The 25,184-nt window shown below is 47.1% G+C and overlaps 1 protein-coding gene across 2 annotated transcripts; it reads left to right on the top strand.

Annotated features, from left to right (window-relative positions):
- Nucleotides 1–1,752: 1,752 nt before the first annotated feature.
- On the top strand, nucleotides 1,753–24,962 carry HDAC8 (histone deacetylase 8). Of its 2 annotated transcripts, none has more exons than XR_003708545.2 (11): nucleotides 1,753–1,906; nucleotides 3,747–3,799; nucleotides 4,717–4,847; nucleotides 6,551–6,692; nucleotides 9,260–9,372; nucleotides 12,030–12,107; nucleotides 13,873–13,981; nucleotides 15,009–15,181; nucleotides 16,006–16,104; nucleotides 17,145–17,250; nucleotides 24,580–24,962. XR_003708545.2 is itself a non-coding variant. In XM_028746335.2 (11 exons), exons 1-11 carry the CDS (start codon nucleotides 1,802–1,804, stop codon nucleotides 24,600–24,602), a joined length of 1,128 nt encoding a protein of 375 aa, XP_028602168.2. In that variant the 5' UTR covers nucleotides 1,753–1,801; the 3' UTR covers nucleotides 24,603–24,962. The 2 variants fall into 2 exon arrangements, 1 of the variants encoding a protein (XP_028602168.2); XM_028746335.2 differs by having other exon boundaries at nucleotides 16,010–16,104.
- Nucleotides 24,963–25,184: the final 222 nt, after the last annotated feature.

The following is a 25,184-nucleotide window of genomic DNA, read 5'->3' on the forward strand; positions in this document are numbered from 1 at the left end:
TTTTAGGCGATTCTGTGAGTTAATATTATTGATTTTTAGTACAGTTTCTTGCAATGGCTTTTATACGACAGGTGGTTTCGGAATCAAATCATGGCCTTGATTGATTTATGCCTCTGCCACTTTATAGAACAGTTGGCCGGGAGCCATCTACTGGGTCATGTTGGGACACGGCCTTGAGGGCAGGTCAGCTGGAATGTATACTGATTTTACCTGAACTGAGCCTTTAGAAGCACACAGCACAGTGGAAAGAATGGAGGACCAGGCAATTATGGTATCAGTTTTTAGCACCTGTGGGCACTCTGTTTTAGCACTCTGTTGTTCTCAGATTATGCACCTGGGCACAGGGAATAAAGGACCAGGAACAAGGAAATCCCCAAGGTGCATGTCGGGTGCTGATTCTCAATCCATGTTCCTGGAACAGAGGCTTCACGCCAGGGCTTGTTTATTGCAGATAAATGCCACAGAACTTGCCACAACTTGGCATTGAAACATGCCCTGGCTAGGGGTGTGTCTTGATTTTGGAAGAATTTGGACAGCTTTCCCCAACCCTGTTCCCTCTGGATGGGAGGAGCAAAACATATGTTCAAAATAACAATAATCAGTGCTATTTTTCCAGAAAAAGAGGTGCCGGAACTTATCGTGAATACCCCCCCTCATTCTCTTCAAACGGCAATGGCGCCAACTTGAGAGTTCTAGCTCATTCTGGCTGAAAAAAAAGCCCTGGTGTTGATTATACCATTTTAGAAGCACAGTGGTACCTTGGTTCTCGAACGTAATCCGTTCCGGAAGTCCGTTTGACTTTTGAAACGTTCAAAAACCAAGGCACGGCTTCCAATTGGCTCAGGTGCCCCAGAAACAATAGCCGACAGTCGCATTGGACGTTCGACTTCTGGAAGAACACTTATTTCTGGGTTTTCGAAGTTTGGGAGCCGATTTGTTCGTCAACTAAGACGTTCGAGAACCAAGATTCTACTATAGATTTTTCCTAGCAGAATTCCCATCGTATGGGGTGAGAAAGGATGGCATCTAGACTAACACACACACACACACCAAGCTTGCAGCAATATAGAGACTCAACAATGCAGCTGCCTGCATTTTTCTCTGTAGGGATGTTGACCTCAGGATGAGCTCTGGAGCAACAGGAGAGGAGAGGCCACTCAGGCTCCATTCCTGCTTATGGGCTTCTCACGAGCATCTGGTAGACCACGGAAAGAACAGGATGCTGGGCTAGATTGAGCTGAATTACAATTTATCACTAAACTGAAAACTATGGAGAGCATTGCTTCGCTTGTAGTATTTATTTTATTTTATTTTATTTTATGTCTCCAGAAAGAGCGGGGAGAGCATCGCTTCGCTTGCAGGATTTATTTTATTTTATTTTATTTCATTTCTCCAGAAAGAGTAGGGAGAGCATCGCTTTGCTTTCAGGATTTATTTTATTTTATTTTATTTATTTTATTTTATATTTTATTTTATATTTTATATTTCATTTATTTTTCTTTTTTTATTATTTTATTTTATTTCTCCAGAAAGAGCGGGGAGAGCATCGCTTCGCTTACAGTATTTATTTCATTTTATTATTTCACTTTACTTTCTTTTATCATTGCGCCAGAAACAGCGGGGGGGAAGCCCCGCCTCTCTTGCAGCAGCTCCGCCCTCCCCTCCCCTCGCCCCGCTCGCTTGCGTCCTTTCTCCCCTGGGGAACTACCACTCCCGTCATGCCGCGCGGCGGCAGGAAGCCCGTCCCGGAAGTGCGCCCGGGCTGCAACCGGCGCCCGGAAGCGCGGTTCCCGTGGCGCCCATGGCCGAGCAGGCGGCCCCTCCGCCTCCGCCGCCGCCGCCGGTCTACGTGCACAGCGCCCAGTACCTGGCGCGATGCGACGCCCTCTGCAAAGTCCCCGAGCGGGTGCGCGGCCGAGGGGGGGGGCGAGGGGGGGAGGCGCACGGGCCAAGGCGCTAGTCCTCAGCGGGATCCTTTGGGCCAGCGAAGGGGGGGGGGCGGGGAGGGGAACCTGAGGGGGGAGACAACCCACCCCCACACCGAAGGCGCTAGTCCTCAGCGGGATCCTTTGGACCAGCAAGGGGGGGGGGTTAGAGGGCAGCCCCTGGGGGTGACTGGAAAGGGGGGGGTATGCATGAGGAAGGGGGGGACAACCCCCCACCCAAGGCGCTAGTCCTCAGCGGGATCCTTTGGGCCAGAGAAGGGGGGGAGCAGAGGGCAGTCCCTGAGAGAGGGGGGATATGCATGGGGGGGGGACACAACCCACCCCCCCACCCAAGGCGCTAGTCCTCAGCAAGATCCTTTGGGCCAGGAAGGGAGGGGAGCAGAGGGCAGTCCCTGGGGGGGGCTGGAAAGGGGGGGTATGCATGAGGAAGGGGGGACAACCCCCCCACCCAAGGCGCTAGTCCTCAGCGGGATCCTTTGGGCCAGAGAAGGGAGGGGAGCAGAGGGCAGTCCCTGGGGGGGGGCTGGAAAGGGGGGGTATGCATGAGGAAGGGGGGACAATCCCCCCACCCAAGGCGCTAGTCCTCAGCGAGATCCTTTGGGCCAGGAAGGAAGGGGGCGGGGAGGGGAACCTGAGGGAGGAGACAACCCACCCCCACACCGAAGGCGCTAGTCCTCAGCGGGATCCTTTGGACCAGCAAGGGGGGGGGTTAGAGGGCAGCCCCTGGGGTTGGCTGGAAAGGGGAGGATATGCATGGGCGGGGGGACACAACCCACCCACCCAAGGCGCTAGTCCTCAGCGAGATCCTTTGGGCCTGGAAGGGAGGGGAGCAGAGGGCAGTCCCTGGGGGGGGGCTGGAAAGGGGGGGTATGCATGAGGAAAGGGGTGACAACCCCCCCACCCAAGGCGCTAGTCCTCAGCGGGATCCTTTGGGCCAGCAAAGAAGGGGGAGAGGGCAGTCCTGCGGGGGCTGGGAGGGGGATATGAATGGGGAAAGGGGAGACAACCCCCCCCCCAGGCGCTAGTCCTCAGCGAGTTCCTCAGGGCAAGAGGCTTTTGACAGTGGGATGGTTTTAAAGCAGAGGGTTTGGCGGGGGGGGGGGGGCTTCGTCAGGGATCCCTTTGCTGCAATAATAATAATAATAATAATAGTAATAATAATAATAATTTACTTTTTCTACCCCACCCATCTGGGTTTCCTCAGCCACTCTGGGTGGCTTTCAACAGAACATTAAAAACAGAATTCCTAAGCGAATTCCTGATCGGGATACTTCCGGGTTTCGGCATTGCGCAGAAGCACTAAATCGTGACCCATGCGTGCACAGACGCGGTGCTGCGGGTTGTGAACGTGCCTCCCGCACGAATCACGTTCGCAACCCGAGCATCCACTGTATCTTAGATTTTTAATTAATTTTATGTACAATGTAACATTTGTTTCAGTCTCAAGAATATCTCATGTAAAATCAACTTATATTTATGCTTTTCTGTGGAAGTTTTGAAAATAAAAAATGAAAAGAAAACAAAAAATTAAAACAGAATTCCTGCCTTGCAGGGGGTTGGACTAGATGACCCCTGGGGGGAGGATACCTCCCAACTCTACGATTCTATGGCCTCTCCTTCCTAGAGGGTTTTAAGCAGAAGTCCAGTGGCTGCCCACAAGGGATGCTATGGTAGAGATTCCTGCCTTGCAAGGGGTTGGGCTAGATGACCACCGGGTGTCCCTTCCAGCGCTTCAGGTCTCTGATTCCGTGAGGATGGTTTGGTTTGGCTTGCTTACTTCCTCCCTCCCTTTCCCTGCAGGCCAGCATGGTGCATTCCTTGATCGAATCCTACTCGCTGCTTGATCACATGAGGTAGGCGCAAGCGGCACATCTTGCCATGGGGCAGGTGGGGGTCTCTTGGGCAAGGGGGTCTTTTGGGCAAGGAGGGGTGTCTCTGCCAGGGGCTCCTGCAGCTTTCACCTGTTCTGGAAAGAGGCATTTTGTTTTGTTTGATGCTTTAAGGCCGGTTGCAAACCTCTTGGATTTTTTCCTGAAAAATATAAAGCGGTGTAGAAATGAAATTGATGATAAAAATATTTCCTTTAGGCCACATTTCTCAGAACTCTGGAAGAATGCTTGCTAAGCAGCTGAGATCTCTTTGACTAACAACAGGGGGACGTTGCCTTGGGGGGAACTTTGCTGTAGTCCAGGAGATACAGAGGGGCAGCCTCAGAGGACTTCTCTTCTGCTCCTAACCCATCCCATAGCACCAACACCTTTTCGGTTTGAGAATTATCCATCCTTCTTCTTGTCCCATGGTTTTCCTCCTGGGAAAACTGTTCTTTGGTGCTCAATCGGAGCAAAAAACCGCTCTTTGGTGCTCAATTGGAGCAAAAAACCCCGCTCTTTGGCTCTCAATCGGAGCAAAAAATCACTCTTTGGTGCTCAATCGGAGCAAAAAAGCGCTCTTTGGTGCTCAGTCGGAGCAAAAAAGCGCTCTTTGGTGCTTAATCGGGGCAAAAAAATGTTCTTTGGTGCTCAGTTGGAGCAAAAAACTGCTCTTTGGTGCTTAATCGGAGCAAAAAACTGCTCTTTGGCGCTCAATCAGAGCAAACAGCTGTTAGGGGTTTTTTAATGGATTGCCGTTTATTCCAATTTATAGCCAAAGAGCAGGTTTTCCTTGCAGAGGAGGAAGGCAAGGGGATGTTTGGGCGAGTCCTTGGAGCGGTTGAGGTGCTGCCTTCCATATTCTGGGTCTGCCCCACCCACCAAGTTCTTCATTTCCGTAGGATTGTCCCGCCCAAAGTAGCTTCCATGGAGGAGATGGCTGGCTTCCACACTGATGCCTACCTGCAGCACCTGCAGAAAGTGAGCGAGGAAGGCGACGATGACCATCCGGAATCGGTGGGATTCGGACTAGGTGAGGAGGTGGCCGTTTGGGTTTTTTTCCTGGAGAACTCCAGACAAGGGGCCAGGGAAGATCTGCTGCCAGGCTTGGGGTGCCAAGATCTGGCCCACAGCCAGGACCGGATTTAGGTTTGATGAGGCCCTAAGCCAGGCATCCCCAACCTGCGGCCCTCCAGATGATTTGGCCTATAACTCCCATGATCCCTAGCTAACAGGACCAGTGGTCAGGGATGATGGGAATGATGGGATGATGGGAATTGTAGTCCAAAACATCTGGAGGGCCGAAGGTTGGGGATGCCTTCCCTTAATCTACTGGAGGTCATGGGGCCCTTTATATGTCCATCTGTCCTTTGTCAACAACAAATGGTCACTGTTTTTTGTGTGGAATATATGCTCTATGGAAATTTATGGACCTAACAGGTATCTAAATTGAATTGAAATACTTTATTGTCACTTGTACAACTTGTATACAGTGAGATTACACGAGCACCCCCCACTCAACTCTCTAAGTCTTAATTCCCCTCGTTTACTGACGCACACCCACCAAACCCGAAAGTCCGTTGCCCTGTTGTTATCTTTTCATTCAGAGCCTAACAGCCCACAGATAGAAGCTGTTCTTTACCCTGTTGGCGCAACTAATCCTGCTTCTGTATCTACTGCCTGAGGGCAGGAGATCAAGAAAGTGCCGGCCAGGGTGTGAATCATCCCTGAGAATTTTCCTCGCTCTCCTGAGGCCACGTTCTTCTGCTATTTCATCCAGCGGATTCACGGGACAGCCCATAATATCTTGTGCTGTATTCACCACCCTCTGTAGGCACTTCCTATCAGATGATGTCAAACCAGCGTACCACACCGTGATGCAGTAGGAAAGGACACTTTCTATTGTGGACTGGTAGAAGGAGATCATCAGATGTTGATTGACATTGTTCTTCTGCAAGACTCTGAGGAGATGGAGTTTATAATAATAATAAAGCCATTTGCGCATAACAAAATACGTATTTTATCAAAGTAATTGTCGAACTGAAATACAATTAAGAAGTACAATCGTACCTCTGCTTACGTATCCCTCTGGAATAAACGATGTTACTGCAGTCACACAATCAATCAATCAGGAGTGGAACTGGGTTCTATTTTTTTTATAAGATATTAAGATTTTTTAAAGTATTACAATAAAAATGAAAAAAAAAACAAAAATACAAAATAAAAATAGTTAAAAACACACAGATTTTCCATTGCTTATTTTCCTTTAGCTTGTTTCCCAGACCTCGTCATACCTCCCTTTTTTGTATTCCACTTCAAATTATTGGTTCAGCAAATCCTTACCATTAAGTTTTTACCTATTTATAACCCTTTTTTCATATTCTCTTAAAGCATTACAGCTGGAAACAACTGGGTTCTACACGGTCACAAAAACGAAAAAAAAAAAAAAGAGCCACAAGAACGCAAAATAAATAGCAAAACCAGACAGGCCTCAGCGTAACACTCAAAGCAGAGCAAGTTCAGCTTCCAAAAAAAGTTCGCAAACCGGAACACTTACTTCCGGGTTTGCAGTGTTTGGGTTCCAAGTTGTTTGAGTACCAAGGCGTTTGAGAACCAAGGCCCCACTGTAAAAGGTTAAACGCAATTAAAATGGGAAAATGGTCCAAATAATAAAAATATACACCTGGTGTCTCTGAGTCTTCTATCGTGCTCACCCCTTTCTCCTGCTCCCTCCAGGTTACGACTGCCCGACCTCTGAAGGGATCTTTGACTACGCGGCCGCCGTGGGAGGAGCCACCATCACAGCTGCCCAGTGTTTGGTGAATGGCGACTGCCAGATTGCCATCAACTGGCCCGGAGGCTGGCATCACGCTAAGAAGTAAGGAAGTTCTGCCTTGTCTTGTTGATTCTCCCAGAGCCTGTTAGGCCTATTCTACCTTGCCATCCGTCAGGCCTGCGGGGAGAGGAATCACAAAATCACAGGACTGTAGAGTTGGAAGGAATCCCAGTGGTCATCTATTCCAACCCGCCTGCAAGGCAGGAATCTCAAGCATCCATGACAGGTGTCCCTCCAACCTCTAAATTTGACATAGATTTGGAACCTACTTGCCATTGATTCAAAATTTGATTGTCCTTCATTTGCCTGTTTTGGTTGTTTGTCGTTCTGTCCGTTTCACTTTCACACACCTTAAACCTTTTGTAAAAACTTAATAATTTTTTATTTATGCTTTTCAAATTTATACATTTCATTTGTTTTACAATCCATTTAACATTTCAAAACTTGACTTCCTTCCCCCTCTTTCTACAGTTCCTTAAATTTATTTTTTAATACCTTCCGCATATCCAAATTCATTTGACTTGCTCGTTTGATTTATTGACTGTAAATAGATACTCTTATAAAACTACAGGTTACTACAATAATCCTGCTAATGTAAAAACCTAATAATAATTTTTAAAACTCCCACCAGCGTCCGAGGGAGGTTGTTCTGCGGTCGAAGGGCTCCTAATGTCGGAAAGTTCTTCCTGATGTTGAGTCAGAATCTCAACAGAGAAAAGCAAGCTTGCTCCATCTTCCATGGGGCAGCCCCCTTGAGATACCTGAAGATGTCTATCATATTTCCTCTCAGCTAGCTAAACAGCTCTGGGAATGTTCCTCTTGCCTACCAGAGGAGGAGACTTGCCATCAAAAATGTTCCGTCTTCTGGTTTGTCACTATATATATTTATAATTTTTATGAGATTTCCATTTATCGATATCTAATCACATCATTGGGACGCAGGTGGCGCTGTGGGTTAAACCACAGAGCCTAGGATTTGCCGATCAGAAGGTCGGCGGTTCAAATCCCCGCGACGGGGTGAGCTCCCGTTGCTCGGTCCCTGCTCCTGCCAACCTAGCAGTTTGAAAGCACCTCAAAAGTGCAAGTAGATAAATAGGTACCACTCTAGTGGGAAGGCAAACGGTGTTTCCGTGCGCTGCTCTGGTTCGCCAGAAGCGGTTTAGTCATGCTGGCCACATGACCCAGAAGCTGTACGCCGGCTCCCTCGGCCAGTAAAGCGAGATGAGTGCCGCAACCCCAGAGTTGGCCATGGCTGGACCTAATTGTCAGGGGTCCCTTTAACTTTACCTTTTAATCACATCATTATTATCCACTTTAGCTGTCTAGAGCCTGTCGACTTCCTTCCCTCCCGTCTCACGGCTTTCAAATTTAACCTTTACATCATAGCATTTTATGCATTTTCCAATTCTAATGACACTCGTTACAAAATGGCTAAAAATTTAAATAAATATAGGAAGGTAGAAAACTTCTCCTTGCAAGTCATCGGGCAACCCTGCTGCTGATGTTTAATTGCTTGCAATAATCTTTCAAATACCGTATAAATTTACTCCAGTACTTCTGGAATACTTGATCGTGCTGGTTTCGGATTTTTCCTGCCAGCTTCGCCAGTTCTGCAAAGTCCATCGTCTTCATCTGCCCCTCTTCTTTCATTGGTACTTCTTGTTGTTTTCATTTTTGGGCTAAAATAATTCACGCAGCAGTTGTCACATACCTAAATAGTCTTTTATCTTCCCTTGGTATCTCTTCATACACTTTACCCAGTAAAAAGACTTCAGGTTTTGTAACAAAAGTATTTTTAAACATTTTCCTTAACTCATTATATACCATTTCCCAGAAAGCCTTTACCTCTTTGCAAGACCACCACATGTGGTAGAAGATACCTTCCTTTTCTTTACATTTCCAGTACGCATTAGTTGTCTTGTACATTTTAGCCAATTTAAAAGGTAAAGGTACCCCTTCCCGTACGGGCCAGTCTTGCCAGACTCTAGGGTTGTGCGCCCATCTCACTCTATAGGCCGGGGGCCAGCGCTGTCCGGAGACACTTCCGGGTCACGTGGCCAGCGTGACAAAGCTGCATCTGGCGAGCCAGCGCAGCACACGGAAACGCCGTTTACCTTCCCGCTAGTAAGCGGTCCCTATTTATCTACTTGCACCCGGGAGTGCTTTCGAACTGCTAGGTTGGCAGGCGCTGGGACCGAGCAACGGGAGCGCACCCCGCCGCGGGGATTCGAACCGCCGACCTTTCGATCGGCAAGCCCTAGGCACTGAGGCTTTTACCCACAGCGCCACCCGCGTCCCTTTTAGCCGATTTAGCTGGTGTTAAATACCATCAGTACATCATTTTCATAACATTTTCTTCAAGTGCGCTGCCTGCAGTAAAATTGATACCTTCCTTCCACAACCTTTCCCAGGATTCTAACTGGATATTTTATCCGAAATCTTATATCACTATAAGATTAATGTCACTATAACTTCTTCCTCTCCCTATGCCTAATTTTCCTCTACAAAATCTGCCGGAGCGGCGAAGAGCGCCACGTTCTTGGCTTGAGGCCAGCTTTGTTTGGCAGCTTCTGAACCTTCACATTTCACCTATCATGCTTTGTTTGCAGGGACGAAGCTTCCGGCTTCTGCTACCTGAACGACGCCGTCCTGGGCATCTTGCGGCTCCGGCAGAAATTTGGCCGCGTTCTCTATGTGGACTTAGATCTGCATCACGGGGATGGTAAGGTTCCTTCCTACACACGGGTTGACCTGGCTTGACTTGTCCCTGCTGCTTTGGTTTGTTGTGTTTTTTCTACGTGGTGCTTAGAGAATAACTTGCACCTAAATATTAGCAAGACAAAGGAGATGGTGTTGGACGTTCGGAGGGAGAGAGGGGAACTAGCCCCATTGTATATCAGGGGGTGTTGTGTGGAGAGAGTCTCTCCCTTTAAATTCCTGGGAGTTTACCTTAGCGAAGACCTTACTTGGAGAAAGAGTACACTGTATTTTTCGCTCCATAAGACGCACATTTTTCCTCTTAAAAACTAAGGGGAAATGTCTGTGCGTTTTATGGAGTGAATGTGTGGTCCCTGGGGCTGGGGGGGGGACGGACCCGGGCTTCCCCCGCCAGCCCCGACAAGCTCCTGAGCAGCTCTGGGGTAGCCCGCGAAGCCTCCGTAGGGCAGCGGGATGAAGGCTCCCCACTGCCCTGCGGAGGCTTCGCGGGCTGCCCCAGAAGCCAGAACAGCTAGAGAGAGTGCTGCGCAGTGCTCCCTCTAGCAGTTTTAGCTTCTGCCTTAGTGGCACAAAGCCTCCGCACTCATCCCGCTGCCCTGCGGAGGCTTCGCGCGGCTATCCCTGGCTTTTGCGGGAGGTGGGGGAAGGGAGAGAGCAAGGCTCTCTCCCTTCCCCCACCTCCCGCAAAAGCCCCCAAGAGCCGCGCCTCCTTTAAAGAGCTGCGCGGAGTGTGGGAGGGCCTCCCTTCTCCCTCCTTGGGGAAAAGCCCCCAAGAGCCACACACACACACCACGCGGCTCATGAAAGGGAGCGCTGAGCAGAGCCTGGGATGCATACAGGCTCTGCTCAGCGCTCCCTTTAAATAATTTTGTTTTTCTTGAATTCCCCCTCTAAAAACTAGGTGCATCTTATGGTCAGGTGCACCTTATGGAGTGAAAAACACGGTAACTCAGGTGGTTAGGAAGGCCCAACCGAGACTCCATTTTCTCTGGGTCTTGCGAAAGAACAACGTTAAACGACAATTGATGACCTCCTTCTACCAGTCCACAATAGAAAGTGCCCTCTCATATTGTATCACAGGGTGGTACGTTGGCTTGACAGCCACGGACAGAAAGTATTTACAGCGGGTGGTGAACACAGCACATGATATCATGGGCTGTCCCCTGAGCCCACTAGATGACATCGCAAGGGATCGTTGCCTTAGGAGAGCAAGGGAAATTCTCAGGGACAATTCACACCCCGGCCAGCACCTCTTTAATCTTCTACCCTTGGGCAGGAGATATAGAAGTTTAATCAGCTGTATCAATAGGCTAAAAAACAGTTTCTATCTGTGGGCTGTTAGGCTGCTGAACGGAAAATAATATAGTGCAACTGACTTTCAGGGTTGGTGTGTTGTGCGACAAGCACACAGAGTGCAATGAGATTGAGTGTATGGGGAGGGAGGCTCAGTTAATTTCATTGTACACAGGTTATACATTGACTAAGGGTGGTATTATTATTATTATTTTAAATAATATATAGTTTAAAAATTTCCATTTTAACAATCCAATAAAAACACAATCAAACATTCCAAATTATAATACAATAAAAAAGCCAAATATTCAATGCCAAATTATATATCTTTTGGGTAACTTCCCATGCTCTGAAGTTTGGGGAGTGATGATCTAATATCATACTTCATTTCTTAATTATTCCAAATAGTCCAAATAAAACATTTCCGATGTTGATCCTTCATTTATTTTTAACAGTCACTGAATTGATTTAGCAAGCAGGTTTGTAGTTCTGTGTGAAATATGTTTACTTTTCTTCTTCTTTATTTTCCTATTGTAATCCAAAGTCCTCAGTGACGCCACTTTCGGTTTCTCCCCGCAAAGGCAAATATCCGTGTGTCACATCCAAGACATATGGTATAGGTTACTGTTTTCTCCCCAGGTCAAGCGATCTCTCAACACCATTCCCAGAAAACGAAACACTGAGACCTGTTCCACACACTTCCCCTCAATAATGAGTGGCTGAATATTCAATTTACATTTCCTAAAGTCCACAATAATCTCTTTTGTTTTATTTAAGTTAAGGAGTAAGTTGTTTTTCCTGCACCACTCCCCGAACTGCTCAACTTCCTTCCTATACGCCGCCTCCCCCTCTTAAACCAACCACCGTTGTATCATCTGTATCATCATTATATTTTAATCAACTGTTTGTTTGGGTTTTTTTGGGGGGGGATGTTTTGTTTTTAATGTTTTTACTGTATTTATATTCGATTACAGATGGGTAGCCGTGTTGGTCTGCCATAGTCAAAACAAAAAAAATTCCTTCCAGTAGCACCTTAAAGACCAACTAAGTTAGTTCTTGTTAGCCACCCTGAGCCCGGTCTTGGCCGGGGTATAAATAAAAATTTATTATTATTATAATATCATGGGGGGTTTTGTCCAGAGACTTACTGAAATCAAGATACACTATGTCCCCGCAGCATTCCCCTGATCCATCAAGCTTGCAAATCTGTCAAAAAAAAGCTATGAGATTGTGTTGTCTTTCAGCTTCCTTCCCTTCTGTTCTGGCTATAGGGTCTCTGGCCTCCAGGACTAGACTCTGCGGCTGATGGGCAAGGAGCCTGTCACAATTATTTCACTTCTCTCTCTCTCTTTCTTTCCACCCACCCAGGTGTAGAAGATGCCTTCATCTTCACCTCCAAAGTGATGACGGTGTCTCTGCATAAGTTCTCTCCAGGGTTTTTCCCAGGCAAGTGATTATTATTTATTTCTTTTACTGTGCTTGAGTATTGCTTCCCTTAAAGGTAAAGGTAAAGGGACCCCTGACCATTAGGTCCAGTCGTGACCGACTCTGGGGTTGTGGCGCTCATCTCACTTTACTGGCCGAGGGAGCCGGTGTACAGCTTCCGGGTCATGTGGCCAGCATGACTAAGCCGCTTCTCGCGAACCAGAGCAGCGCACGGAAATGCCGTTTACCTTCCCACTGGAGCGGTACCTATTTATCTACTTGCACTTTGACGTGCTTTCGAACTGCTAGGTCGGCAGGAGCAGGGACTGAGCAATGAGAGCTCACCCCATTGTGGGGATTCGAACCGCCGACCTTCTAATCGGCAAGTCCTAGGCTCTGTGGTTTAACCCACAGCGCCACCTGCGTCCCCCTTTACCTTTTTACCTTATTAGTTTTTTATACACCTTGTATATTTATATTTTGTGTATGTAAATACACAAACAGTACCCACTGTTTATTTCCCCTGTTCTCTGTTCATATCATTCTCTGAATCCCGAGAGGCATAAGAACCTGAAAAGCCAGATGGCCAGCATCCTGCTATCGTAATGGCCAACTGGAGGCCCCTCGATGGGCAGTCCACAGGCACCACCTGAGGTGTTGCGTTCCAAAAGTAAGGAAGGATTGGACCCTGATTAATAAAATACACACGAGGCTTGACCAGCAAGACTCTGGGAGGAGTGCCAATAATAATCTGTCACACTCTGGCCAAGGTCCCTTTTATTAACAAAAGAACTTTTAACACAGTGCTTGTAAGAACCAATCAGATGTCCTCTGGGCGTTTCAAAAAACCTACCATGTGGGTACAAAGTTGATCAAAGAAATCCTTTTAACTACAAAGAAACTATTTCCTACTTGAGCATGCATACGTAGTTCAGAGTAAATAAAATAGGAATCCGTGAGGAATGCTTTTAGCGAACCCCAGAGGCCGTAAACAGGAGAGGAAGGATGGCAAGGAAAGATTGTTGTTGTTGTTTAGTCGTGTCCGACACTTCGTGACCCCCTGGACCAGAGCACGCCAGGCACTCCTGTCTTCCCCTGCCTCCTGCAGTTTGGTCAAACTCATGCTGGTAGCTTCGAGAACACTGTCCAACCATCTCTTCCTCTGTCGTCCCCTTCTCCTGGTGCCCTCAATCTTGCCCAACATCAGGGTCTTTTCCAGGGAATCTTCTCTTCTCATGAGGTGGCCAAAGTCTTGGAGCCTCAGCTTCAGGATCTGTCCTTCCAGTGAGCACTCAGGGCTGATTTCCTTCAGAATGGAGAGGTTTGATCTTCTTGCAGTCCATGGGACTCTCAAGAGTCTCCTCCAGCACCAGAATTCAAAAGCATTATCACCTCTATGTGAAACTATTTCCTGGCCCTAAGATTAACAAAACCAAGGAAAGGTACATCAAAGCTAACTACTACCTTTATGTACTGAGGATGCCTGGTGAAGCAACTGTTCTGTGTTTTAGAATGCTTATACGTGCCTGTCAGGTATAGAGAAATGGGCAGCAGAGAAAATGGCAGAAATGTAGAGGCTTGTGGGATTTGATCAGAAATTATTGTCAATGGCTGAAGCCCAGTCAACGCAATGCTTTCATTGCGGACAAAATGGCTTGCTCCATAGTTTCATAATTCCTCATAGCACTCCCACCTGATCACTACACTGAGGCACAAAGCATCCTTCACAGTCCTGCTTCCTGGTCCCAAGTCAGTAAAAAAACCCTCTCTTCTGCCTCTTGCTCAGGAACAGGCGATGTGACGGACGTGGGCCTGGGGAAGGGGCGTTACTACAGCGTCAACGTCCCCATTCAAGACGGCATCCAGGACGACAGATACTTCCAGATCTGCGAGACGTAAGAACCCACCACCCGGTGGCCCTTTGGGAGCAAAGGTTTTCGGTGGTTCTCCTGCAGTTCCTCTTTTCTGCCCCACCTGGCATAACTCACACTTGGGACTCGCTCTGTCTCTCAATCAGATTGTTCTAGCCGAGCTGCTGGAATCGGCCCTGTGGCTTTTGAAACACGTCCGGGCTCCACGAGGAAGCAGGGCCATATTTAGCATAAATAATAATAACTAATAATAGTAATTTATTATTTTTTACCCCGCCCATCTGGCTGAGTTTCCCCAGTCACTCTGGGCGGCTCCCAATCAAGTGTTAAAAACAATACAGCATTAAATATTAAAAACTTCCCTAAACAGGGCTGCCTTCAGATGTCTTTTAAAGATAAGATAGCTGCTTATTTCCTTCACATCTTACTCGCCGTCGCTACCGCCACTTGGTAGGCTCAACATTGAGCTCTAACCCGTGTCCGGTCAGCTTCAGAATGGTGACTGGGAGCGGCCGCCAAGACCATATAACACCGGTCTTGAAAGACCTACACTGGCTCCCAGTACGTTTCCGAGCACAATTCAAAGTGTTGGTGCTGACCTTGAAAGCCCTAAATGGTCTCAGCCCAGTAGACCTGAAGGAGCGTCTCCATTCCCATCATCCAGCCTGGACACTGAGGTCCAGCTCCGAGGGCCTTCTGGTGGTTCCCTCCCTGCAAGAAGCCAAGTTACAGGGAGCCAGGCAGAGGACCTTCTTGGTGGTGGCTCCCACCCTGTGGAACGCCCTCCCAGGAGATGTCAAAGAGAAAAACAGCTACCAGACTTTTAGAAGACATCTGAAGGCAGCCCTGTTCAGGGAAGCTTTTAATGTTTAATAGGTTATTGTATTTTAGTGTTTTGTTGGAAGCTGCCCAGAGTGGCTGGGGAAGCCCTGCCAGATGGGCGGGGTATAAATAATAATTAATAATAATAATAAACATTAACCTCTGCTGCCAGTGGCTCCCTGCCTGGCTGTTCTCCATGTAACAGGGGCCTTCGTTCCTTTCCCTGCAGTGTCCTGAAGGAGGTCTACGCAGCGTTCAGCCCTGAGGCCATCGTCCTGCAGTTGGGGGCGGACACCATCGCTGGTGACCCCATGTGCTCCTTCAACTTGACCCCCGAAGGGGTCGGCCGGTGCCTGAAGTATGTGTTGCAATGGCAGCGTCCAACCCTCGTCCTGGGAGGAGGTGAGTGGAGGAGGCCAGGAGGGCTGAGTTTTAGCACACATGAAAAAACCTTTTTAATAATATTTTTATCAGGCTTCCATTTCATGATAGTTGAATACATCCTTGTTAATCACATTGGTTTTTGCTCGTACGAGCTGGTCGACTTCCCTCCCTCCTGCCTCGTGGTTTTCATAATTCCTTTCTTTGTCATAGCATTTGTACCTCTTCTTATTTACATTTCATTCCTTCCAATTATCACGTTTCTAATTAAATATAAAAAGGTAAGAATCCTTAACATCACAAGTCGTCTTAGCTCAACCCTGCTGATGTTGTTAATTGTTTGCAATTGTCCTTCAAATATTGTACATTTTTTTTAATTAATAATTTGGCTGTTTATTTTATTTTATTCTTTTTAATCGGATTTTGATTTGATGGATTTGTTAATTGGATGTTCTTATTAGAAAACTAATAAAAAAGATTTATAAAAAACACCAAAAACAAATATTGTACAAATTTACCCCCGTCTTTTTGGAAAGCTTGATCGCGCTGGTTTTGGATTTTCCCGTCAGTTTCGCCAGTTCTGCATATTCCGTCATCTTCACCTGCCAGTCTTTTATCGTCAATAATTCCCGTTGCTTCCAGTTTGGGACTAAAAGAGTCCTTGCTGCCGTTCTTGCATACATGAACAGTTTTTGGTCTCACTTTGAAATTTCTTCCCCTACTGCTATACCTAATAGAAATGCCTCTGGCTTTTTTAACAAATGTGCTTTTATACAATTTCTTTAACTCATTCTTTAACTCCTCTTTCTTCCCTTTCTGGACTTCCTGCTGCTTCGCTCCTGGAGGCAGGAGGCTACCATCTCGCCAACACGGCTCGCTGCTGGGCGTATTTGACGGCGGTCATCTTAGGGAAAACGCTGCCCTCCGAAATCCCGGATCACAAGGTGAGGCCTTGGCTAGCCGGTCCCTTCGCTGCGCAGAAGAACCGACCCGTTCCTCTTGGGCAGAAACCCCTCCCAGCCTTTTGCTAAGAGTCCTTCTAGTAACAATAATAATATTATAATCTTATTATTTATACCCCGCCTATCTGGCTGGGTTGCCCCTGCCACTCTGGGTGGCTTCCAACAGAACATATATAAAAATAGTGAAGTGTCAGGCATTGAACACTTCCCAATACAGGGCAGCTTTCAGATGGCTTCAGAATGTAACACAGCTGCTTATTTGCTTGGCATCTGATGGGAGGGCATTCCAGAACACAGGTGCCACTACCGAGAAGGCCCTCTGCCTGTTTCGCTGTGACTTCGCTTCTCACATTAGGGGAACTGCCAGAAGGCTCTTGGAAGTGGACCTCAGTAAGAATACAGTGGTAGCTTGGTTCTCAAACTTAATCCGTTACGGAACACCATTCAAAAACCAAAGCGTTCCAAAACCGAGGCCCGCTTTCCCATAGAAAGTAATGCAAAATGAATTAATCCGTTCCCTTCCTGCAAGAAGTGAGGTTACAGGGAACCAGGCAGAGGGCCTTCTCGGTGGTGGCGCCTGCCCTGTGGAACGCTCTTCCAGCAGATGTCAAGGCAATAAGCAGCTATTTTACTTTTAAAAGACAACTGAAGGCTGCCCTGTTTAGGGAAGTTTTTAATGTTTGATGCCGTAATGTTTTGAATATTTGGTTGGAAGCCGCACAGAGTGGCTGGGGAACCCAGCCAGATGGGCGGGGTGTAAATAAATTTATTATTATTATTATTATTATTATTATTATTATTATTATTATTATTGTATAAGAGTTTGCCATATGTAAGGTCGGTGGATGATTAGGGCAAGAGGGTATGTTTCTTTTCCCAGGGAGAGGAAACAGCCCTTTGCTTGTGAAGTCAGAGGCTCGCATGCAACATGGGTTACCACCCTGGGTGCGCCTTGCCTCACTTAGATCTGCCAGGAGCGGCTCCTGTTTCCTTCCTTCACCCTTTCCTTCCTCCTCTGGCAGTACTTCACGGAATACGGCCCTGATTACGTCTTGGAAGTTACACCAAGCTGCAGGCTGGACCGTAACGAGCCGCAGAGAATCCAAGAAATCCTGGGCTGCATTAAAGGTGAGTCCTGCCCTCCTCTCCTGGGAGAAGGAGGTTGCCGGTTGCCAACGAGCTTGGCTTCCAGCACAGGGGCGCCGCCCCCTGGCAGAGCACCTCAATTGTGCGCAGAAGGGATCAAGTCCCAGTTGTCACAGTCCAGTTCATGGGTGATCGAAGTCCTGGCTGGGGACGTCGGGACCGGGGGCAAGATGGTGGGGAGGGAGCAGGAACGGGGAGCTAGAAGCCAGGAGTCAGGAAGCCAAAAGTCCGAGGGTCAGAAGGCAAGGAGTCAGGAAGCCAAGGGTCAGGAAGCAAGGAGTCACGAAGTCAAGGGTCCGAGGATCAAGAAGCAAGGAGTCACGAAGTCAAGGGTCCGAGGATCAAGAAGCAAGGAGTCACGAAGTCAAGGGTCCGAGGATCAAGGGGCAAGGAGTCACGAAGGCCGAAGGCAGGGGTCTGAGGATCAAGGAGTAAAGGACTAAACACAACAACGCAGGGAACGTGTTGCTGTGGCAAAAAGCCGAAGGGAAATACTGACCTTATAGCTCTTCCCGGCTCTTGCCACAAGGTGCTGTGAGTTACCAAGCAGCCTCACCTGTGCAGTTGCGCCTTGCCTCTTCAGAACAAACTTAGGAAAGCCCCAGTCCTGCGAAGCCCTACTGGTCACAGGGCCTGGCTCCTGCACGCACTCCTGACACCAGTGTCTCCAGATGGGATTGTAGAGGTGGAAGGGGTCCCTGGGGCCATCTAGTCCAATCCCCTGCAGTGCAGGAGTCTCAGCTAAAGAATTGCTCCAGCCCCTCCTTTAAAAAACCTCCCGCCTTTCTTCCCCAGGTAAAAGGGAGGGCTTTGCGAATGTTGCCCAGGTGGCCTCAGTGGCCCGGAGTGCCTTCCATCAGCTTCGGCTGGTGGCCCAGCTACGCCCCTATCTGGACAGGGATAGCCTAACTACTGTTGTCTATGCTCCGGTGACTTCAAGGTTAGATCACTGCAATGCCTTAAATGCCAGGCTGCCTCTGAAGACGGTTCGGAAACTCCAGCTAGTGCAGAATTCAGCAGCCAAGTTGCTTACCCGACGGTTTCACTGATCCTGATCCGACTGCACTGGCTACCGATTAGTTTCTGGGCCCAATTTGGCTATCCCTGCCCTATCTGGACAGGGATAGCCAAATTACTGTTGTCTATGCTCTGGTCCGTATAGTTAAAGCTCTGGTTTTCCCAGTAGTGATGTATGGAAGTGAGAGCTGGACCATAAAGAAGGCTGATCGCCGAAGAATTGATGCTTTTGAATCATGGTGCTGGAGGAGACTTGAGAGTCCCATGGACTGCGAGAAGATCAAACGCATCCATTCTTAAGGAAATCAGCCCTGAGTGATCACTGGAAGGACAGATCCTGAAGCTGAGGCGCCAAGACTTTGGCCACCTCATGAGAAGAGAAGACTCCCTGGAAAAGACCCTGATGTTGGGAAAGATGGAGGGCACAAGGAGAAGGGGATGACAGAGGACGAGATGGTGGGACAGTGTTCTCAAAGCTACAAACGTGAGTCTGACCAAACTGCGGGAGGCAGTGGAAGACAGGAGGGCCTGGCGTGCTCTGGTCCAGGGGGTCATGAAGAGTCGGACACAACTAAACGACTAAACAACAACAACATGCTCTAGTAACCTTAAGGTTAGATTACTGCAATGCATTATACGTGGGGCTGCCTTTGAAGATGATTTGGAATCCTCAGCAGGTGCAGAATTCAGCAGCCAGGTTGTTCACTGGAGCAAGACGGTTTGAGCATATTACACCGATCCTGGTTTGGCTGCACTGACTACCGATTAGTTTCTGGGCCCAATTCAAAGTGCTGGTTTTGACATATAAAGTCTTAAATGGCTCAGGACCGCAATACCTCAAGGACCGCCTCTTTCCATATGAACCTACCCGGAACCTAAGGTCATCTTGTGAGGCCCTTCTTCCTGTGCCTCCTCCTTGAGAGGTCCTGAGGGTGGCAACACGAGAACGGGGCCTTCTCTGCAGTGGCTCCCCGTCTCTGGGATGCTCTCGCCAAGGAAGTTTGCCTGGTGCCTTCATTATACACCTTGAGGCGCCAGGCAAAAAGGTTCCTTTTAAACCAGGCCTTTGGTTGATCTTGTTGGTGTAAAGCAGAGTTCCGTGCCCAGCGGAAGGATGAGGAGTACGTACTACATACTCTATATTGCTTTATTTACAGTTCAAAGCTGATATATTACAGAAAGACATCTTGCCTCTGCCGGAGCAGATAATGCATCCTCTCTCCTCGACAGCTTGGAGAGAATCACACAGTGAAAAACAGGAAACCAGTGTACGTCACATCCAGTCTCCCTTTCCCGTGAGAAACTCCAACAGTACAGACTGTGGAATGTAAACACCTGTCTCGTGACAAGCCCTTTCGCTGCACAGTGAAGGAAAGCAGAAACCAACATCCTCCCCCTTTCTGTGAACATCACTGGGCAGCGTGTTCGTACAATATCAGTACAAACCCAACTTCTGCACATAGGTACAGTGTTGATCCCTTGATACAATCTTGGACAATACATCAGCAGGAATTTCATTACCTGGCATATAGGACACCGTTACGAGTCCCTTCTGAATACATTCCCTAGCATGCTGCAACTTTAATTGCAAGTGCTTCGTGCTTTGCTTACAACCTTCAGACTTCAGCAAAGCCAAACATGCTTTGTTGTCCTGGTAAACCTGGATTGGACATTTGACAGGAATTTTCATATCTTTGCACAATTGTATTAACCATTCACAATCCTTAAGTGAATATGACAGTGCATTCAGTTCAGCTTCACAAGTACTTAAGCTAACTGTTGTTTGCTTCTTGCATGACCAATCAAACAGACCCTGATTGTACATGTAGCAAACTCCAGACGTACTTTTCCTGTCTGTAGTGTCACTTCCAAAACTTGCATCTGCAAATATTTCAAGACCACCAGACTTCTGATTGTTAAATCTCAGTCTGTAATGCATAGTGCCTTTCAAATACCGCGCTATGCGTTTCAGAGCTTTCCAATCCTTGACACTAGGATTGTTGACTTGTCTGCTTAGCAAATTACAGCTAACAGCAATGTCTGGTCTTGAACATCTGGCAATGAAGTTTAGCTTGCCTAGCACACTTCTGTACAGTGTAGTGTCAGAAAATGCTTCTTCAGTGTCATCTACCTGATAACCTGTTGTCATCGGTGTGTCTACAGGGTTAGCATCCATCAGGTTTAGTTTGCTTAACACATCAGCAATTTTCCGTGACTGGTGTACTAGAATGTTACCATCTTGATCTCTCTCTATTTCCAGAGATAGGTAGTTGTTTACCTCACCAAGATCTTTCATGTCAAAGTGCTCTTTCAGTTGAGCTAGGGCGTTATTGTACATTGCGACATCTTTCCAAAAGAATAATAAATCATCAACATAAAACAAACAGTACAGTTTCTTTTGCCCCTCCTCTTTGACAAACACACATGGATCAGCTTTCCCTTGCTGAAAACCTAGAGAAAACAATACTTCAGTGAGTTTTGTGTGCCAACACCGTGCACTTTGTTTGAGACCATAAAGGGATTTCTTCAGAGCACAAACAAATCCCTGTTTTACCTGTACGCCATCAGGTGGAAGCATATAAAGTGATTCATCTAGAGATCCGTACAGAAAAGCTGTATTAATATCATGGTGACTAATGTGTAGATTTTCCTCTGCAGCTAGCTTGAGCATAAGCCTAATGCTTTCATACCTCACTGTGGGTGAGTAGGTCTCGTGATAGTCTTCACCTGGTACCTGTGCAAAACCTCTGGCTACCAATCTGGCTTTGTGTCTGACTATCTTGCCATTTTGATCTGTCTTCGCTTTGAAGACCCATTTGCTTCCAAGCAGTTTCATTCCTGGAACTACTGGAACTAGCTCCCATGTTTTGTTCCTTTCTAAGGAATCAAGCTCAGCCTTCATGGCATTTAACCATGGCTCAGCTTCCTTTGAATCCAAATCCTGGATTTCTTGGAAACTTGAAGGTTCAAATACCTTCTTGGAGCTTTTAACAGCTGTTACTGCTATCGTAGCAAACTCATCAGCAAATCTCTTTGGAGGTCTGCCTTTTGTGGCTCTCTGTGACCTACGAATTAGCCTTAAGTCTTCAACATTCTCCTCTTCCTTCTTAGGAGAAAAACGACCTATTGTGAACAATGGTTCCTCCAATTCTTCTCGATCAGAGCATTCAGAGGGTCGCATAGAGGCTTTCGCACTCTTGAAATCCTCTGAATCACCTGATTCAGTTTCAGATTCAGACTCAGAACCTTCATCAGTGGGTGTGGGTTGTTGTGGTTGCTTTTGACTATCCTCAGTCTCATCACTGTCATCAGGATAACATTGGAAAATTCCCACATTCTCCCCCCACTTTGCATTGTACTCAACACTTCTCGTGAGCTTAATTGTCTTAGAGTCAGTCATCATTATTCTGTAAGACCCTTTCTGATAACCTAGAAAGATACCATGCAATCCACGCTTGTCTAACTTGGAGTTTTGTGGTGAATGAACCCACATGTCAGAACCAAAAATTTTCATGTGTTTGATGTATGGCTTCTTGCCAAACATCTTCTCATAGGGGGTACAACCAATCGCTGAAGATAACCTGCGATTGTAACTGTAAACAAAACACGAGAGAGATTCGGCCCAATAACTCTCTGGAAGATTGGCATCATGCAGCAAGGTTTTTAACCCTTGAAGCAATGTCTGATTTGCCCGTTCCGCAAGTCCATTCTGCCATGGCGAGCGAGGACTAGACAAATCGTGTTGAATTCCTTTCTCAGTCAGAAAAGCTTCAAACTGCTGAGAAGTGAATTCTCCCCCGCGATCACTGAAAAGAGTCTTTATCTTCTTACCATGCACATTTTCCAACCAAGCACAGAATTCCTTGAACCTAGGAAAAGCCTCTGATTTCTGCTTGAGATTGTACACAAAAATATATCTAGAAAATGCATCAATGAGAACCATGAAGTACCTATTTCCACCCAAAGAGGGCAATAGTGGTCCAACCAAATCAGCAAGAACAATTTGGTATGGTTCCGTAGCTTGCCTACTAGACACCTTACCTTTCGCAGCCATTTTCACCTTGTTTGCTGCGCATGCTTTGCACTTCATGTGGTACTTGCAGGGTTTAATAGTCATACCTTCAACCAAGGCAGGCATTTTAGATACTGCCTCAAAATGCAAATGACCAAATTTTCGATGAAAATCATGAATACATTCTGCATGCAAACTTTTGTTAGAACCTGCAATGCAACAAGTGTCATCCTGCACAACATCATCATAATACAAAACAAACAAACGATCAACATATTCAGCATGCAATTCATAGTCATTTTTCTTTGTGATGATGCACTTCTTGTTCTTGAAGGACACGTCAATGTTCCGCTCAATTAGCTGTCCAACGCTGAGCAAATTATGTTTGGCGTCTGGCACGTATAGGACATTCTGTATCGATAAGTCCAAACTGTGAAGAACAACAGTTCCGTAGCCTTTACTGGGAATAGTGTGGTCATCCACCTGGTGAATCGCACCTTCCTGCGGTGTAAAAGACACAAACAGTCTCTTATCATTGCACATGTGGTGGGTCGCCGCCGAATCAACAACGAAGAAAGATCTAGACTTCTTCTGGACCTCTGCAACCTTTGGAGTGAAGCGTGAAACCATAGCCTTGTGCTGCGTTGTCCTAGACACCGGACCTTTGCCTTTGCCTCGGCCTTTTCCACGCGATGAGCTTTCGCTGCGCTGCTCTGTCTTGGCCCTGGGATATCTGCATTCCCTCTTCATATGGCCTAGACGTCCACATGAGTAGCATTTCACTGCCTTCAAAGCTTTGGCGCCATCTGGTGGTTCCACTGCACTATGGGATGACGTCTGTGAAGACTCCCCCTTGCCCATGCAGCTAGCACCCCGGCGATCTGCTTCATTCTGAATCACGGCAGTAACAAAGTCCACTGTCAGCTGAGCTGTTGGCTGCACAGCAATCTGGGTTGCAACAGACTCCCAACCTGAACCCAAAGATTGTAGTATCATGAAAGAATACACAGCCTCTGGAAAGTTGAGTCCTCTCTGTTGCAGCTCATGTCTCAGATTTTGCATCTCCATCAGATGTAAACGCACATCTCCACCTTCAGCAAGAGCCATATTATGCAGCTTGTTAAAGTAAAACATAGTAGATCCAGCTTCTGTCCTTAAGTGAGCCTCTCTCAAAGATTCCCAAATCTCTCTGGCTGAGGTCTTATCACGCAATAGACAGAGCTCTTCTGGGGATACTATCAATGTAAGTGTTCCCCGTGCTTTGGAATCCTTAGCTTTCCATGCATCTGTAACTGGAGCTGGGGGGGTTTCTGTAATCACCTCAAACAAACCCTCTTTCCGCAGAATTGCCTCTGCATACAAAACCCAGTCCGCATAATTTTTCTTGTTGAGCTTAGGAATCCCACAAGCATACTGAAGGGCCATCATGACTCTGGCATTAGCCTTCAGCGTCATATATGCTGCTTTAAATCTTGCTGCGTCACTGCTGCAGCTGCCTTCATTCCAAAGGCGCTTTTAAAAGTTACTTTCGATTTCCCCAGCATAGTAACTTGTGCCTGGGAGCCCTTTGCGTATTCCCGGCAAAACGGCTTTAAAAGTTCAAAGTCCAGCCATAAAGCCATTAACTGGAAGCTGGCAGGCTGCCCGGAGCAGTAGTACATACCTCATCAATCATGTTTACGCGCAGAGCAGATTCCGATCCGATCTGTCCCTCCGCATTCCGATCCTTTGCCGGCACTCCGATTCGACTCCTGGGCCCATAACCACGTGTTGGTGTAAAGCAGAGTTCCGTGCCCAGCGGAAGGATGAGGAGTACGTACTACATACTCTATATTGCTTTATTTACAGTTCAAAGCTGATATATTACAGAAAGACATCTTGCCTCTGCCGGAGCAGATAATGCATCCTCTCTCCTCGACAGCTTGGAGAGAATCACACAGTGAAAAACAGGAAACCAGTGTACGTCACATCCAGTCTCCCTTTCCCGTGAGAAACTCCAACAGTACAGACTGTGGAATGTAAACACCTGTCTCGTGACAAGCCCTTTCGCTGCACAGTGAAGGAAAGCAGAAACCAACAGATCTTACTGACATCCAACACCCTTTTAGAATGTGGCTTTATGGGGGTTATTGGGTTATTACTTTTGGTTTGATTTTATATGTTGTGGTCTTGTTGTGAACCGCCCTGAGACCTCCGGGTATGCGGCGGTGTATATGTTGAATTAATAATAATAATAATAATAATAATAATAATAATAATAATAATAATAATAATGTTTGCAGGCAACCTGAAGAATGTTGTGTAGCGGAAGAGGATGGATCCTGCCTTCGCTCCTGCCAAGGCCTCCTGGGAGAGCAAATTCGCTGGTTGCCGCTGTCAGATCCTTGAAGAAATCCTCTGGGGGTCTCAGGAAGCCCCCTGGCCACCAACCCATCACGGCTCCGACTCATTGCCCCCTTTTATAAAGCGGCTGGTTCTTGGTAGGAGTTCGATGGGGTTGGAGCTGGTTCTTTTTTTTAACAGAGGGGTCATTTCCTTCCATGGCCTGGTTTGGCTGTTAGAAAAGCGTTCTCTCCCCCTCAGCTAACTAAAATGTCCTGCGCAGCCGAGGTGGGTTGTGTCTTCTTGTTGGTTTTCTGCTCTGAAAATAAAAGTGTTTGATATATTTCCTTTTCGTTCTTCCTCGGTTCTCTGCCGTTTCCCCAGTTGGTTGGGGAAATGATTTGCAGCAGCGAAAAGTCTAAGCATCTCCTGTCTCTACTCTCTTCATCCCAAAGTGAATTTTCAACTTTTAAGGAAGGCTACAGTTACATGCTTGCCTCCAACAGTTTAGACCTAAGTGATTTAGGTTTAGAATATGAATAATGCGCTGATAAAAAGAGGTTGG

This window comes from Podarcis muralis, chromosome 10 (assembly GCF_964188315.1).
Source record: "Podarcis muralis chromosome 10, rPodMur119.hap1.1, whole genome shotgun sequence".
In the NCBI taxonomy this organism is placed as follows: Eukaryota; Metazoa; Chordata; class Lepidosauria; order Squamata; family Lacertidae; genus Podarcis; species Podarcis muralis.